This window comes from Eucalyptus grandis, chromosome 9 (genome assembly GCF_016545825.1).
Source record: "Eucalyptus grandis isolate ANBG69807.140 chromosome 9, ASM1654582v1, whole genome shotgun sequence".
NCBI classification, from domain to species: Eukaryota; Viridiplantae; Streptophyta; class Magnoliopsida; order Myrtales; family Myrtaceae; genus Eucalyptus; species Eucalyptus grandis.
This window is the reverse complement of record NC_052620.1, coordinates 29,612,080-29,629,425: the sequence shown is the minus strand read 5'-3', so window position 1 is coordinate 29,629,425 and position 17,346 is coordinate 29,612,080. Positions and strand designations below refer to the sequence as shown.

General features: G+C 39.8%; 2 protein-coding genes across 2 annotated transcripts; both read right to left on the bottom strand.

The window, feature by feature from the left end:
- Window positions 1-123: 123 nt before the first annotated feature.
- On the bottom strand, window positions 124-7,012 carry LOC104419175 (serine/threonine protein phosphatase 2A 57 kDa regulatory subunit B' theta isoform). The gene is made up of 2 exons (XM_010030744.3): window positions 4,809-7,012; window positions 124-1,037 (listed from the first exon to the last, which is right to left on the bottom strand). Exons 1-2 carry the CDS (start codon window positions 6,024-6,026, stop codon window positions 681-683), a joined length of 1,575 nt encoding a protein of 524 aa, XP_010029046.2. The 5' UTR covers window positions 6,027-7,012; the 3' UTR covers window positions 124-680.
- Window positions 7,013-9,081: 2,069 nt separating this feature from the next.
- LOC104419174 (AUGMIN subunit 6) lies at window positions 9,082-17,346 on the bottom strand. The gene is made up of 13 exons (XM_010030743.3): window positions 16,881-17,346; window positions 16,666-16,722; window positions 16,451-16,545; window positions 15,249-15,399; window positions 14,358-14,483; window positions 14,115-14,271; window positions 13,135-13,195; window positions 12,737-13,055; window positions 11,348-11,473; window positions 11,067-11,228; window positions 10,698-10,947; window positions 10,078-10,551; window positions 9,082-9,853 (listed from the first exon to the last, which is right to left on the bottom strand). Exons 1-13 carry the CDS (start codon window positions 17,094-17,096, stop codon window positions 9,813-9,815), a joined length of 2,235 nt encoding a protein of 744 aa, XP_010029045.2. The 5' UTR covers window positions 17,097-17,346; the 3' UTR covers window positions 9,082-9,812.

Genomic DNA, 17,346 nt, shown 5'->3' with positions numbered 1-17,346 from the left:
AAGCATAACCAAGCAAAGATATAGGTATAACTTGTGCACAAATGCATATCACCGGATAAGCAAGTGCACCTCTTTGCCTACCGTGTCCGTACTGCGACTAGCCCAAAGCTTGATCACCAAGAGTGAAATCAATCAGACGTTTCTCACAATGTAGAAAAGTGTAATGTCACCAAAATAATAACCAAGCTTCTTCATACATAAACATGGGAGCAACCAGCAATCCCATCTCGAACTCAACAACTTTAGGGTGGCATAAAATTGAGCGGAGAGCGACCAATCTCCAATGAACCAAATTTAACAACATACAAACAATCATCTCCGACGCGCTATCTATCGTCATCTTTAATAACAGCTTTAAGAGAGGAAAAGAAGCAAGCTTACCAATACTATTAACGGGAGCACCACACAAACATGTGAGCCCATTCGTCTTGGCCACCCAATCTGCTATGTACAGCAACTGCATACAAAGCTCAAAATGAGGCATTTTGCGCACCTCATTTGACGGCCATAAGTGACCGCCAAAATCGCATGTAGAGGAGGACCGTGAGCTGCTGAATCCATGCATCTAGCAACAGTGTGGGAGTATTCCACATGTTAAGCTGCAGGGACCAAACAGAGGGGGCTCGCACAAGGATCAGAAGTAGCTTGCATCGGAAACTTCGAAAAGATCATGGACCATCCTAGCCAGAAGGTGCATGTGCTAATCTGCGGGGCACAAGCACAGGTTCGTTACTGGCAGCTTTCATTGCAGCGATTTCTTCTAGTCGTTTCCACGTGGCTTCGCGCTGCAACTTGACATCCTTTTCTTGCGCCTCATCTTCCTGGAATTTGGCCAGACACTCCTCAAAGAGCTCCGGGTCAACGTCAGAGTAGATCTTGCGCACATTCAGAGTCAAGCTCTGAACTGCTTGATTCCAGTGGCTTCTAGCATTCCTTTCCAGGGCAGGGAAGATAATTGGCAGTATCACTTTGCGATTTTGCTTGATTAGATTCTCAATGTGATCGTTGTTCCATAAGAAAAGAGCCCTCTCTGCAACCTGTAAAGGGAGAAGGTCAGGTACGGAATGCTCACATTGTCAAACCTCAACAATGTTGACATTGCAAAGACGAACCTGGAACACCGAATTTTCACTACCTACCATGACCAATTCGAGACATCATCCACTAATAGAACAATTTTTTAACAAATAAGATTGAGCTGAACAACTGCAGATATAAACAAAACAAATCTGACATTCATACCTAGGTAACTTTGATCCCTTTCAATGCTCAGAAAGACATTCTGTTTTTCGGCCAAATAAGATATCATTGTGCCAAATTCAGCATTTTTATCAAATTCCTATTACGGTTATTCCTCCTCTACTTTGAAGTTTGAAAATATATCAAACTAAAGGGAGGAGAACAAAATGACCTCAGATACGCCACAAGATTGTTGTTCTCTCAATGGTGAAGATGAACTGTCGGGACAAGAGTACCAAAATTGCTCTAAATAATCACAATGTTTCAATGACTGCATTTCTAAATGCACGATAGGTAGTCCGTCTCATGCTTTCAGAATGGGACAAAAACATCATCATCTGCTCAAGATAACCAGCGACCATCATCGAATACTAAAAGAAAGAAATCTTCATATTTCATCAGACCAATCAACTGGACCAGAATTTCAAGATACTAAATCACATGTTCATTCAAGTTTGGTTCCATAGCGTAGATACCATCCTTATGAAGCTGAACCAATAGCCATGTTGGCATTTCCAGCATTCCTTAAAACACCAATTGATCCGAAATCACCAGTGCTATTTTTCACCCACAAGCAAAGACAGAAATCTTTTACCAAGGGAGATATGGGATATTCAGCCAATAACAGTCAACAGACCACAAACAAGAATGCTTAATTTATCTACCATGTGTTTTGAATATTTTCTTGCTGGAATGCACATATGCTAGCAATTCAGCGTGAAAATATGCTTTTGTTTCAAAATTTAAACTCATTCATTTGTTGTTACCACGTGTCATGAATACCCACGATTGTGCATTATGTTAAGCAGTTACTAAAGAACCAGAAAAATTAAGCATACAAATGTCAAGATGAAAAGCCTACAATCTTTTTTAAATTTACTTATTTTTATTTACTGCATAATACACTCTGCTACCACTGGGCTCAAGGACCCATTCACTCTTCCTTCGTGCACCCTAACTAAAAAAGAAGCCCTTCCCACACAGAAAATAATGTAATAAGAAGAATGAATAACTGATTACATGCAAGCGTTGTCAGCATTCCATATAGGTTAAAATTACCAAGACCGAACATGAAAGATTGGTTGACACTATCAAGGGCAGAGAAGCCAAGGGACCTTTCTACCCTATTATGATTTAGCTACGTACTATACAGAAGATATGTCATTGGCCATGTTTACATCAGATATTTTCTATTAGAAATGGGATGGGACACTAGCTCTCTCGCGCGCACGGGCATGCCCCCATGCACTCACTCCAGAGATTGTAGTACCAGAAGTGATCCCTCAAGGGCTATCAGTTGGAGATTCACAGAAGCATATTAAGAGCCAATTCCTTAAATTGCAGCACCAGTTGCTTTGTAGGTGTTATGGAGCAGTCAGTCATACTGGATGCCTAACTGGGGAATCTATGGCCATTCCCAATACAATCCATGACACATGAGTTTAATAGATTGAATGTAAACACAGCTAGATTCTTAATTTCAAGCATAAAACTTTCATAATTGATGAATTCTAAGAACCATTACAAATAGCCAAGCATTTAATTATGATACGACGACTATGAGTGGGATGATTACTGTTCCTATTCTGATGAGCTACAACATGTTTTGATGACCAACTCAATGCAATCCCATAAAAATTTGAAAGAATGCCATTAATTGATAGGTGTAGGAAGTCAACAAGGTGCTCTTCATTTCATTAATGAAAAAATGAAAAAGGAAACAGAGGACCAAAGGACATAGAGATTTTTTAGTTTGGAATGCAAAAATTGACATCCATAGCTGTTACTTCCAACCAGTCTGTAATACCCACTATGCCCATCATTCAAACCACAAGTGTCAATTTCATTCACCATTCAAATAGCAACTGACAGCAACAACAGTATTTATCACAAGTTCACAACCAAACCAAATTATTGTGAATTTAAATCTTAAGTTAAAACAACTACAGATAGGCATCTACAGCAAACCGAAAATCCAACCTTTTTATTTCTTTTTTTGCTAGCCAACCACCTCAGATATATCATAAATTTTTATAACAGCAACCTGAATACTACTTATTAATGCAATGAGGCGTTTATTGGTAGCTGCTCCCTATCTCCTGCACCAGCTAGAAACCAGTAATTTACATCATGCAGGCATAAAGTACATACCAGACAAATGTCATTGCAGATTAAAATTTTCAGGAATGACTGCCATAAAAGACTCATTTGTAATCACACCACCAAAATGATAAAAATTATCATTCTGTTTAATTTAGTTACCCAAAACCTCTCACTTGGTTTTTTAATTTTTTGGCAGTTGGAGACACTGCATGTTAAAAGACAAAGCCAATGGTATTTACACCATCACTCAAAGAACTCCCCCTCAGAGAGATATTTATCACAGTTTAAGCAACAATGAGCAACCAAATAGGGAACCAAACCAACCTAACATCTTGCTTAGGTTATATTTGATTTCACACAGAATGTAGTACAGTTTGGTCTGGAAAAAGACCACATACACAAATAATCCATATTGTTTTCCAAATTAGGCGATATCCATCCCTATGCCTAATGGGACTATAACAGAAAGGTCCTTCTTCACCCATAAAATAGATCAAATCAACCACCATTTAGACAATCGGCACGGCCTAGAAAAGGGATCCATATTGGAACTAAGCAAGCTCAGCAAATTTGACAGTTACATTTCCATCCGAATGCAAAAGTATGGTTGTGAAGGGAACTTTAAAGGGGAAGGGTACTTTGATTCCATCACAAACTACAATCAACCAAGTATGTAAGCTTAGCATCCCCCCAACACAAACCCAAAAAAACAAAATAAAACTTCAGCAACCCTTGTCTTCTCCAAACACACACTTTCCAGATGAATCTGATAGGTTCAAGAGCCTGACAAGAGCACTTTATTAAGAACTTATGAGAGCCATGACAACCGGATGAAATATTCTTTTAGCATTCTTTTAGAGGACCTATCAGGTAAAAATGTCTATCAACTTCCTCAACCTATAAGATCAACCAGTCCAATAGGAATAACATTGGTACCATCAATGCCTGTAAATATCAGAGACAGCCTCACGAATTATTCTACCACTTTCTCAATCAGTTTAGAATTAGTGCCCATGAGCATAATCACAGGAGGCAATAAAGCACCAAACACATGTGCATAAACCCATAAAGCAAAAGTTCAAGCGTCGGTCTAAAAATATAATTAGGGACAACTGCTGGAACCAAATACATAGTAGAATTCTCTTTCTGGCAATGTAATACTACAAAAGCTCAATATGCTCAAGGGGAATCAAGTAGAAGTAAGATACGTATAACACAACACAAGTATAATCCAGATTTCCTTTAGCTAATAGGTCAAGTTATTATTATAGTTTGAAAACAGGGTATACTCCTCAATTCTATAGATTATAATACTTTTTTCCTTTGAGGTGGAAGAAACATTTTACACAGTCGGACGCACGCGTGCGCAAAGATGACCAAAAACAAAAGGGCAAACACATAAATACCCTAAAAACCAGATTCTTTGCAATAAGATGAAGTTCATCAGAGAGAGTGGGAGAGAGAACCTGAAAATGTGAGCTGCTTAAGCAATGTGCTATCCGACGAAACAAAGGAACCATACAGCGCTGAAATTCTGGGGCTTGAGTTGCTTCTAAAACTTCCTCCAGCTCTCCAAGAAACATGACTTCCTTTGAACTATTTGTAATTGGCCAATACTTTAGCAAACCCCTTATAACAGTATCGGCAAGCTTGCAATCTTTCTCCACGAATTGTGTAATGCAGTAGGATAGCTGCTGGTGGTACATCGGAATACATTTTGGTTTGTGAAGTGGAATGAGTGCTCTAACAAGAAAGAGCTTGTGCTCTTCCTTCAGTGGCAGAGCAAAACCATTGATAATGCTTCCCAAAATTTCCAGAAGTTCAGCAATTCCATTATGCTTCTCAGTTTCAAATATAAAGCGAAAGAAGATGTTGTTGATAGCTTTCCGGATATATGGTCGGTGCACCATGAATTTCCCATAGATGCGATGAAGTATAGTTTTCAAGTACTCTCTTTCTCTTGGGTCCTCGGAGTCAAAAAGATCCAATAGCCTGAGAACAAAAGAGTGGTCCACATACCTCTTGGCCAGCTTGGCATCAGTTTCTGGCGATGCCACAAATCTGAGAAGGAATTCATACACAATTTGCAAGTGAGGCCAAGCAGGGTCCATTGAAGGTTCCTCTTCTTCCAAATCGAAGGCTTCTAGGACTTTGTTCTCACGTGGAGGAGAAGTTAATGTCCTGAACAGATTCATTGACACCATCCTTATAGTTTCTTGCATCACAACTTCAGGAAATTTTCCATTTGCAGAAGTAACATAATCAACCAGCTCCACCAAGGTCTGACGCTTAATTTCTTTTTCCTTGATATGCTTTGTAGGATCAGTAAAATCAAAATTCACACAACACAAATTTAACTTTCTGATTAACAAATTTTGCTTCTCCGAGTTGGCGACATCTTTAAAACTAGGCAGAGCCTCATATGAAGAAGCTGAAAATGTGCCATTCAGCTTAAAGTTCGAAACCTGAGGGAGCTTACTTCCATAGTTCAACCCCAATCCCGAATTGGAATTAACACCTGGATGAGAAGATCCACTCAAACTCCCGTATTGGCTACCCACTCCATCATTGCTTCTTGAAACTGTAGAAGCACCATACGAGGACGTAGAGGTTCCCCCACCTTCACGATTATCTGCAGACTTAGATGGCTTCTTTGGCAGCCTATTCAATATCTTATTAATCATAGCTGAAATGACGAAAGAAGCTCTTTCCGGTGTACTATTGCCAATATAATCCCAACAACTCCTCTGATGATGATCTGAAAAAGGAGACTAATTCTCTTCGCCACAGACAATCCACCCCAAAGCTTCAAGTTTTACACATCCAGCTCCACATACAGAGAGAAAAGCTACTCCAATCCAGATAGGAAAAGTAACTTCTTTATCTAGAAAAGTACTTTAAGCCAGCTTTACCTTGTGTGGAATAGGATCACCAAGCCATCCTAGCGACAAATACTTCACACAACCGACCTAACCCTCGATCGAATCAGCAACCAAAGCCCCTAATTCACTTTTCCCGCATCAGGAAAATCCAGCAGAGTATTCCCTCTTTTTCCTCCAGGACGGCGAGAACACGCCCTCTCGACTTATCAACACCGACCCATATAGCAAAAAGCACTCCAAATGAGATAACATCACAATTCAGCAAGGTTCAATCGAGAAAAAGGAACGAGACAAAACAACGAATTTTTCCAGCTCGCTTCGCCTTTCGGCCCCCCCGTACAGCCACCCACCGCTCGAAAGGGAAAGGCGTGAAGACAGAATCCACACCTTTCTCCCTCCCTCCCTCCCTCCCTCTCTTCCCCTCAGGCGACCCAAGAATCGATGAGAAGCTCAGACGACCCAGCCACAATCGAGACGATAGCAGATCTAACGAAACCCACAACGGAAAAAAGCGACCTACCCAGAATCACAGCATCGAAAGGAAGAGATGGGTCGAAATTCATTCACAATAAGATAGAAAAAAGATGGGATTTTTTTCCTCCCCTCCGCATGCTTACAGAGAAAGTCGAGCTCGATATTCCCTTTCCTTTCGAGAGAAGAGAGACAAGAGAGAGAAGAAGAGAGAGAGAGAGAGAGAGAGAAGGGTATTTACGAACAGCAGTCTCTGGCTGCTGTTTTCGTTCTAACTGGAATTTGCGATTAATTTTTGTTTTATCTCCTTTTCTTGAAAAAACTTTTGTTCAGCTTCTTCTCCTCCTCCTCCTTCTTCTTCTTCCCCCTCCGCTCGATCCGAAGGGAATTTCCAATTTTTTTCAACCCGCGATTTGACGAGATTGCCCCTCGAGCTGTCCCGAGGAACCACCTCCGCCAACTTCGAGACGATGGAAAGGGGTTAAAAACGGTAAACCGTGCCTGTCTGAATTTCGGGGAAGTTTTTTTTTATGCATCTCACGCGCCACGCCAGTCGCGCGTGCCGGCGGTGCACCAGCAACTCGAGAGTTCCAATTTCCGACCCTTGTTTTCGGAAAAATTACAAAAATGACCCCACTTATGGTTCGACCATCCTACAAAAAAAAAAATTGAAATTCAACTCCATCATGACTTGAAAATTCTTTAGGGCTTTTTTGCAATCCTAGTCGCTTTAAACCGAAAAATAGAAAATTAAGTTCTTTAGAAACGATCAAGCTTGACACCGAACCATCGATGCGAGTGAACGAGGATGTTGTACTAAAATTTTTAATCGAGATTATGATATTAAGCATTTTTTGTTTTCTCATTGACTATTATTTTTCTTTTCCGAGTATCACGTAAGCAAGCTCTTTTATAAGTCAAGTTATTGCGTACTGTGATCAAAAATCACAATTAACTATTAAAATAATGACACTCAAAGTATATTCAAATAAGAGTTCAAAATATCGCTTTTCCAAAGATGAATTTTGTAATCTACCCCATCCTTCAGAAATTAAGACAGTGTGGGGTGGGGCAAACCTGAAGTTCAACACATTTTCTTTTCAAAGCCGAGACGTACTTGCGACTTTCAAACCTGCGGCCTCATGCCGTTTTGCGCACGGCCTTTTTGTCGAGAGGTTTGATGAATCGGTCCGACCAACAAACGACCACCCCGTAATCGACGGTGTCCTAGGAAATGCCGACGTTCAAACCATGAAAAAAGACAAAAGGAGGATCCCCACCTGCTCCTTGTGTGGCCATATGAAGCTTTGAGCTTTTTAAGCTCGTAAATGAAAAGCCCTACAAGCTTACCCAAAATAATAATAATAATAAAAAGAATACAGTGAAAAAAAAAATGTCTTCTTTTCCCATCAATTTCACAGCTCACTCCCCACATTTTTTACTTGGCCGATTTCTATATTATCTCTTTGCCACCAACAAAATTACTTTGGCTCTTGTGATAAAACCCGTGATGCTTTTCAAGAATCGATAATGGGAGGTGTGACTTTCTTCAAATTTTTTGACCGCTAGTCAACCGAGTATGGATAAAACGCTCAGTTCGGGTTTAATCAATGGAATTCGAAGTAGGTGAAGGGATCCCATCATGCGCACTTGTAGTCCAAGGTTGCAAGAGAAGAAAATGTTCCAAAAAATTTATAATAATAATAATAATTAAAAAAAAAAAAGAGGAAAAGAAGAGCAAGGCAAAGTCAGAAATGCGTGATTAGCATTACAGTCCCGATGAAAGGAAGCTCCATCCAATCAAAAGAATATAAACAAAGAACCAATGTCAGGTCAAGATAAGACTCAATCAAATCCTGGTCTTACCCCAATGTCCCACCTCTCAAATAATCATCTTTACATTGACAAAAGAATAGCCAATAGGAGCTTTTGATTATCTTTTCTTTTCTTCCCTTTGCTTGTGGGTGAATTTCGATGATGCATCGTACTGAATACATCTCTCCAATCCGATCAAAAAGAGACATTTAACACCCGAGATTAAGGGATTTTAGAGAAATGCCTCCTTGTGACTTGACCCCTAAGGATTAGGCCATTCCTTTTCTTAGCACATAAACAATTTTGAGAGTCAAAGAGAGCAAGCTGTATGGGAAGAGTATATTATAAGATAAGATTGCAAATCATGGAGAGACAGTCGTGTCCGGAAGGGTTCGACTCGGGCAACTTCGGCTGGATTGAATTATTAGGCCTCCCAAATAGACTGACTTCGTGACTTTCCTGTCAGCTGACTCCAAACAAAACAACCCAAGAAATGGTCCAATTCCGATCCAATGTCAACTCTTCTCAACTATATCAACCAGACTCCATCAGCCAATTTAAGAATAGAAAATAACGAGTAAAAGCAACAATTGATACATCTCCACAATATCATGAGATCGTTTCCCCGAAGAGACAAAACCAGAAGTCTACAAAGAAGCCCTTGGGATTGACTAGGCTAAATATTCAAAGAAAAAGGAGATGTGAAGGATGCCAGTGCATGTAGCCGCTGGGGACTCGCTTCCATACATTAAGTTAACGCAAAAGAAAGACAACAACTGTGTGTGGACAGATGATGAATACAAATAGCATGAAGTTCCACGAACTCGTTCCTATCCTATCATGACATGGTCAACAATGAGAATACACATCTGGAGGAAGAGAACAAATTTTTTTTCCCAAAGCACAACCACAAAAGCCCAAAGATTTTACAGCAGAGTCCTGAATGCTTTGTCAGTAGAATTTTCAGTACCTCGCCGAAGGCCAAAACAGCATTTCTATTGCTAACCGGCCATCCAAATACAAGATCGAAGCTTCTTCGGATTAATATTCCCCAAAGTCCCATGCATCTCCTGTGTAGTGGTTAAACTCTGCCTAATGGTCATTGCCCTCCAAGCAGAGATGTCGACTTTGTGAGATAGGCCGAGCATACAACAATAAGGAAGCAGGCATTGCACAATACCGTGGCAGTGGAAGAATAACACAATATGGGAGAATTCCAATTGGGATTTAAAGGGACTTAATCACAGTTACCAACCCATTTCTTAAGGTGTGTTGCAAGGTGGCCAATGCAACGCTGCAACTTCAATGGTCCATCAAAGCAGCTTCAGTTTCGGATAATGGAGCTGCATGATAAGAAAATATTGTAATTTAAGAAGTCATAATTCGTGTTCTCAATGGAGATATGATCCTGTTTTCAGTATCTCCAGTGAAAAAATATGAAGGTTGACAATATCCTCTCCAGTAATTGTCATTGCTAGAGAACCACCAGAACAACAAAGGTCCCTAACAGTTGCATCTAAGACAAATCGCAATTAAATTTTGAAATTATAATAGCATGACAACTTACCAAGCAAGTCCTCATAAGAATCAGCTAACAGAGACGTTTCCATGAGCAAAGGTGGTGAAAAGACCTGATCCTGAGTCCCATCAATGTCATAGAACAACCTTTGTGTAGCCGAAGGAGTGTGCTTAGAAACAGAAGCCGAGAGAAAACTGTTTACTTGATCAAAGTCATTAAGGGATTCCAGATCACTCATAACATCGGGTAATCCATCAAACCTATTACCAATGTTATCATCAGTCACAGAAATGCCATTTGAGGAAGTGTCTACATGAGATCTAAACAACCTATTGCTCCTCGAAGCATCCTTCTTTTCCGGGCCAACATGAGAAAAACCAGTCACAGGAAAAGGCAAAAAGAAATGCTCAGATCCTTCATCAGAATGGCTATCTCGTGACCCTTCCGAATTACAGGATTGAGATGACAGAGCTGCTTCTCGAACAGATCTCTTCAAATTCTGAATGTAAGAATCATCACTATCTGCATAAATTGAAATAAACTTGAACAACTCCAATGATTTTATTCAAATTCCTTTCTATATTTATATAAAAAATAAAATAAAAATAAAAAAATTCACACACCAATTATGGTAACCCTTTACAGGCAAGGCAATCAAAAAGACAAACCTTGTGCTTGATGGTCAGGATGATTTTTTGGAAAAATCTGGCTTGGCAACTTTTTTTCAGATGCATTTTCCACTTGATTATTCTGAGCAGCCAAAGTTTGTCTCTTTTGAAAGTTTCCAGCTTTTCCAGAAGAATTTGGTGTCAAAGTAAATAACTGTGGGAGTTTCAAAGCAGGAGCAGCTGAAACTTTGTCTAGCTGAACACTGGACATTTTTGAACTGATCTCATTGATATCATCAGCACTACTTTCCTATAAAAATCCAAATGGAAAACAAATTAGCTCATGAAATACAACATCATAAAGAAGACATGTGGCAGTTGCCACACCTACAGTTCTCACATAAGACAGGGTGTTACATGAACACTTACTATTCCTCTTCCACTGCTCTGTGTTTGGCTTGGTGAGTTCAATGGAGCACGATGTTTCATCATAGGAGGAAGACTGGAAGATATACTATTTACATTATCCGTGCATTCCGAGATTGAGTTTTGTATAGCAGGAGCTACTTCTTTTAATTGGTTAATAAGCACCTACATGTGTGAATATAACAATAGATGATCTTCAGTTTCATCTTCGATAGTATGCAGGCAAAGGGACCAGAAAGGCCCGATCCAAATTAATAATCCTAATAATAATAATAAAAAATCACCTGAAAGCTAGCTAAGTGTTGTTGATGTTCTGCAAGAGTTGCTGCTAATGACTCCACATGACCAGTTGTACTGCCATCGTCTGCACTTCGTAATATTTCTGGACCCTCCCCATCATTAGCTTTTGCCTACGCAAGAGACAATTCCACATTTTGGGTTATGTAGACAGAAAGGAAAAGGAAAACCTCAAAAGTTCAACCTCAAGTTAAAATGAAGACATGTTTGCAGGTTCAATGTCAAAGAAGCAAGTTTACGTTATGCAACATTAATTATTGGCATATTGTATACACTCAGCCTAACTAGTATGTACTCGACAATATTGTAGGGCTTGGAGAAATAATACACTGTAAGTTGCCAAATGCATTAGTTTTAAAACTGAAAGATAAATTTACATCAGTTGACTGAAATATTCTTAATCAACCACACCCAAAATAAATGCCTGCTCATATCACTTTATAAGGTCAATGCCTGAATTTTGTTTTCTCTTTTTGAAGAGTATAGATCCTTTCTAATGAGCATGAGTGAAAAAAACATTCCTCTCGCGATAATCAAGAAAAATATTCAAGGCAGTCAAATATCTAGCATAAAAGAACAAGTTTCTTACCCTGAACTTTCTGTAAAACCCTAAGTTAAAAATCTGGAAGGGCATCTATCTTCATATGCATTGACCAGTCATTCAGACTTTATGACTTTATATGTAGGGGGAAGTAACATTAAATGAAATTAAGAAATCATACCTTACTTCGGCACCCACAAATACAGGTTCGTGTAAAATAAACAATTCGTGTTACAATAGTAGACTTTAGCCTAATGTACCAATTCAAAAGGTTGAATAGGTGGAAGAATCACACTTTGAAAAACCCTCTCTATGAGCATAAGAAACTATATCTTTTTCTATCCCTGTAATGTTCTCCATGTGAACTTCAATGGGCAAACAAGATTAAACAAAAGATTCCCCACAATGTTCTCCGAAGCCTGGAACATATGGCCCACATTTGAAATTTCACATGGTTGCTAAAGAAAATGCACCCAGCAACAATTACTGTGCTTCCTTCCCCCAAGATCAGAAACCAATGATCTTCAACAAAGCCCGTCACATCCTGAACGAGCAACTTACCAAGGTAACAAGGTAACAACACCCCCCCTTCAAACCTCACTTTTCACAAGACAAAGTTCATCAAGTGTAGTCTATTTTCTAAATGAGACAGCATTGAAAATTGCAAATCTTACCATGTGTTGGGTAAGATAAGCAACATGGTTTACATTTAATGAGTGGCAACTGGTGATGAACATTAAAGGCTCAAACTCAATCTTTATGTTAAAAGGATCTCAATCTCAAACAATGTAATGAAAGGTGCAAGATTTCATAGCATAAATGAAGAATCGCATACCAAAAGCAGTGACTGCTTATGAATCCGCTGTAAAGCATGCGTCCAGCGTCTTATAACTTCCGCTACATCAACAGTCGGGTGGATTCTTCCACTTCTATCATCAACCCGAAAATGTGTTTCATCATTTGCAGGATTGGATGCATCCAGGCTGTTGTTCCACTTTTCTTTATCCATATTATCAAATGATCCATTATTTTGTTCTTTGTCATCAGAATGTTCTGAAGCAACATCACTAGGCTGGACGGAAAGGATCTCTGCATGAGGAACCTGAGAACTTTGATCCATTGCCGCAAGCAACGATGATCCAGAGATCCGGTACCTGAGCAGAATTATATCTCAAATCAGCCAGTCCATGGAAAATAATTGTAAGCCAGAACTAGTACGGGGGATAACAATACCTATGCTCCCGATGAGCTATCAAGTCCTCAATGGGACCTGAAGCGAGCACTTCATGTTGACCTGCACTTGAAGGTTGTAACTTGTAACTCTTAGGTTGTGAACAGTTCATGAATATCATGATAGAGAGACAAGAAGAACATTATAGAAAAAACACCATTAATATTGGAAATGTGAAAGCTATGAGAAGCTTAGGAATATCAACAGGAGCATTTGCATGGAACTAAAAAAGCAAAACTTAACTCTTTTCTTTTCATGCCAAAATCTAAAATATAATCCAAATTTCAGAAACTAAAGAACATTAGATACGAATCTACACGTCGACATTTGAATGTTTGAAAGGTTTCGTGTGTTTCGGGTCAGATTCTCTTTGAAAATAAGTTTGATCCCATCAACTAAAGCTTGAAGAATTCCCCAAAGACCAGTGTATTAGTTAAAGTACGTGTATCGCATGAGTTAAAAAAACAAAAAGCAAAAAGTAACAAGTAAAGCGATTCCAAATACACCATTTTTAACACCAAACAGCGTCTTCAAAAGGTGACAGAACATTTGCAGCTCTGAATTAAAACTTCTCAATAAAAGCCAAACATGCAAGGAAAACTAAAACAACAGAACTGAGCCATATGCAATCAATGGTTCAGTCCACATATCCATGGCAGGCGTCTACATAGGATTTGAAGAAACTGGCAAGTACTTTCTATACCAAAACAAGGATTTCTACCAACATCAATTACACAATAATGGGCTCAACATTCGAACTGCCAAACAACACTAAAAAGAAAATGGAGGATGGGATTCTTAGACAAAAACAAAAAAGAAAAAAAAAATTGGGGAAGGTATTTTCAGATTGAATGATGCAAAGCAATATCTCTGTAGTGTTTTATCTCAATCATGAAATCCACCTCCTAAATAATTGGGCAAGAGATTTAAATATTAGAAATTATCACAACTTTTACATAGAAAGCTTTGTGGTTGCACATACTCTTTCTTGCTAATATGGACTCCCATAGGCGTGTGGCCTTTGAAACTAAATGAGAATTCTGACTGGAACTAGATACGAGATCATCCCACAGCTCCCCTTCCAACTTGACTTTGTTTCTCCAATCGTGAAGTTTTTCCAGTTCTTGCTGCAAGTAAGCCTGAGATCCAGGTTCTTAAGCACATTAAAGACCTACATATGATGGCTTATTCATGAGAGTCACTAGTCCATGAGCTAGAGTTTTACCTCCTCAGCACACAAGCCTCGGAACTCTGCAGTCATTTCATGAGCCAAATTGGACCACATTGCCTGCCTCTGTACAGCTGTTTCAGCATTTTTCAGGAACTTTCTTCTTTCCAACGCAATTCTAGCCTATGGAAAGTTAATTATTTTAGTCAAGCTCCTAAAATTCAATTTCATCAGTCTCAAAGTAAAAGTATGTTTGTCTAAGATAGTAAAAATGGAAAATCTCAACCGTATAGCAACAAGAAATGAAAGCCTACAGAGACCATCGCATGTATTTCAACACTTGCATCCTGAAATTAATATTCATATCTCACCAAAACCAAGCACAAAATTTGTCAATACGTGCTGTCTCCCATAGTTATTGCCAACTATTCACATGAGGAATACAAAAGCCAGATGTTGCCATTTCAAAGGAAATTGTAGAACATCTTGAATAAGACCCAAGGCTCATGATAAAGAACTAAAACATTAATTCTTCTTTTCGATGGAGTCCATCATTCTAATACATACTTGAGTTTGCTCGTCTCCAAATCTACTTGTATATTTTATTTTATTTTTTGGTAAAAAAAATCTACTTGTATATTTTTAAAAGCACCGACCAAGAAAAAAACAGCCGGAAGGAACCTTAGCAACTCACATTACCAGGGGAGGGCAATGCTAGTAAATGCATTTCCTAACTGTTATTTTGCTCTTTGAGGGTCAATTGGAGTAAAGTGGTGTCTATATTTCAAAAGATAGCCCAGTGCACACAGATGGAGACACATAGACAAGGATACAAAAAGGCCAATGCTAAATTAAACTGCCTTATTAACATCATAACAACCTTAGTCCAGCAATGATGGCAACAACAATAGGTATCTCCAATAAGTAATACACAAAAACCATTTATACCTTTGTTACTGGAAGTAGGGTGGCAGCATGGGAGAAAGCTACATCCGTCAATGAAGCTGGTAAAGGATTAGTAGCCAGATCGGCTGGAAATGTCCGCCTATGAACCTCTCTTAAAGCATGCAAAGAAAGTTGCCATAAGAGTTCGACAAATCTGCAACACCAGATAAGAATTGTATAGTCAATTATCACAACAACCCAAAAAAAAAAAAAAAGTCTATGGCCCAACATAGGCTTAAATATACGAAAAAATTTAGGGGATCCAAAAGTTCATCAAAATTTACATTTGGGAAGCAAATGTTCAAACTTTCATCTATGCATATCTTCCATGACCACTAAAACCCTCCTTGCAAATTCACATAATATCATAGTTCTCTGATCTGGTCTCAACAATAGCACCAGAAACCACGTCCCAGTCATGCCAAGCTATCAAAGGGTCAACTGCCCACTCACAAGGAAATCCTCAATTCTATCGCAAAATTTCAAATTTCCAATCTCCAGGCAGCCCCACTGCTCTCATTTCTTTTTGCACATAACTTCTGTGCATAAACTCCGATTCATGTCCTTTAATTTCAATCATCAACACTTGCTCAGTGATGAGAAAATAAAGAAGTAGAGAACGTGTCATGTCATCGTTCCACATGGCATGACCACAAAAGCTAGCATACCCACTACTTCGTTTTTGCTAAACTAAATATAATCTTTCGCTTCAATCTATAACGCTACCGTATGGAATAATCAGCATATATCGTACTCATTGTCATGAAAATGATGTACTGCTTATATTTACACAAAATAGCCCATGTCTAGGAGAAACTCGCATGCGTTTTACAAAATAATGGAGGTAGTATTTGGATTAGATTTTAAGCTTTCTTTTGTTGATAAATCGTCACCAGTTAACTAATAGTGAATATCTGACCCAAAAAAAAAAAAAATTACATCGAACAAAACACATGCCACGGATATTTTCGAATGAGATTTAAGACTCCTCCTTGAGATTAACTTACTTATTTCAAGTGAGCCAAATGACCATGCAGGTCAATTTAATTCCTAGGAAATAAGGGAAAACTAAAATTCTCAACCTAAGCAAGCTTAACTAAGCAATTTTAAACAATTTCCATAGATTCCATGCAAACTCCAATCTTAGTGCTCCAAGTACCCAGGTAAAAATGGAGAACGGAGATCCGAAACACCCAGGCAATTACCTCGGCCCACAACATGTAGCCAGCGAAGAAACCCTGGAATTGCTCCTAGGAAGCGCCCCTTGCGATTCGAGCTCGCTGATTATACTTTGCACCACCTTAACCACAGCAATATAGTTTAAGCATGTGAAATCAGCGCAAGCCGCAAAGCCATCAACCAAAAATCCGAAAATGCCGACAGGCGAACGAGGAACACAATTCATTCACGAGAACCGCACCTTCCGGAAGTCCCGCGATTGGGCCGAATCGAAAATCGGCCAGACCCTGTCGAAATCCTGGGGGAAGATCCCGACCGTTAGTGAGCCGGGAACAGCGAGATCAAAACGAAAACTAAAGAGATTTCCGATCACACGAGCAGGGGACATCGGGACTAATCGCGAATGCGCGTCCGACGGAGACTGGGAGAGGGAGAGAGAGAGAGAGAGAGATTTACTTTGGCGGATTGAGCGGGGCCGCGGAGGGAGGAGAGGATGAAGTAGAGGAGCTGCTCGCCGAGTTTAGGGTTGGAGTGGCGGAAGAGGCCGACGCGGGGGGCGCCGTTGGAGGCGCCGACGCCGATGACGGACGGATCGAGGCCCAGGAGCAGGCAATTAGTGTACATTGCGCTCTCCAGCTCTATCTCTCTCTCCTTCTCCCTGTCCATCGTCATCCCCCGCACCGGAAAACCACCAGTCCCCGCCGTCCTCCGTCGCCCTCCGCCGTCCTCCTTCCTTCCCCCTTCGTCGTCTTCGTCTTCGTCTTCTTCGTCTGTCTCTCTCCGGGCGAGAGCGACGTTCGGTGATCTTCGTTTTCTTCTCCGATGGTACCCCCTTTTGCTCGCTCGCTCGCCTGCTTATCCTTCGCCCCACTCTCTCTCTCTCTCTCTCTCTCTCTCTTTTTTTTTTTTTTTTTTTGCTTCT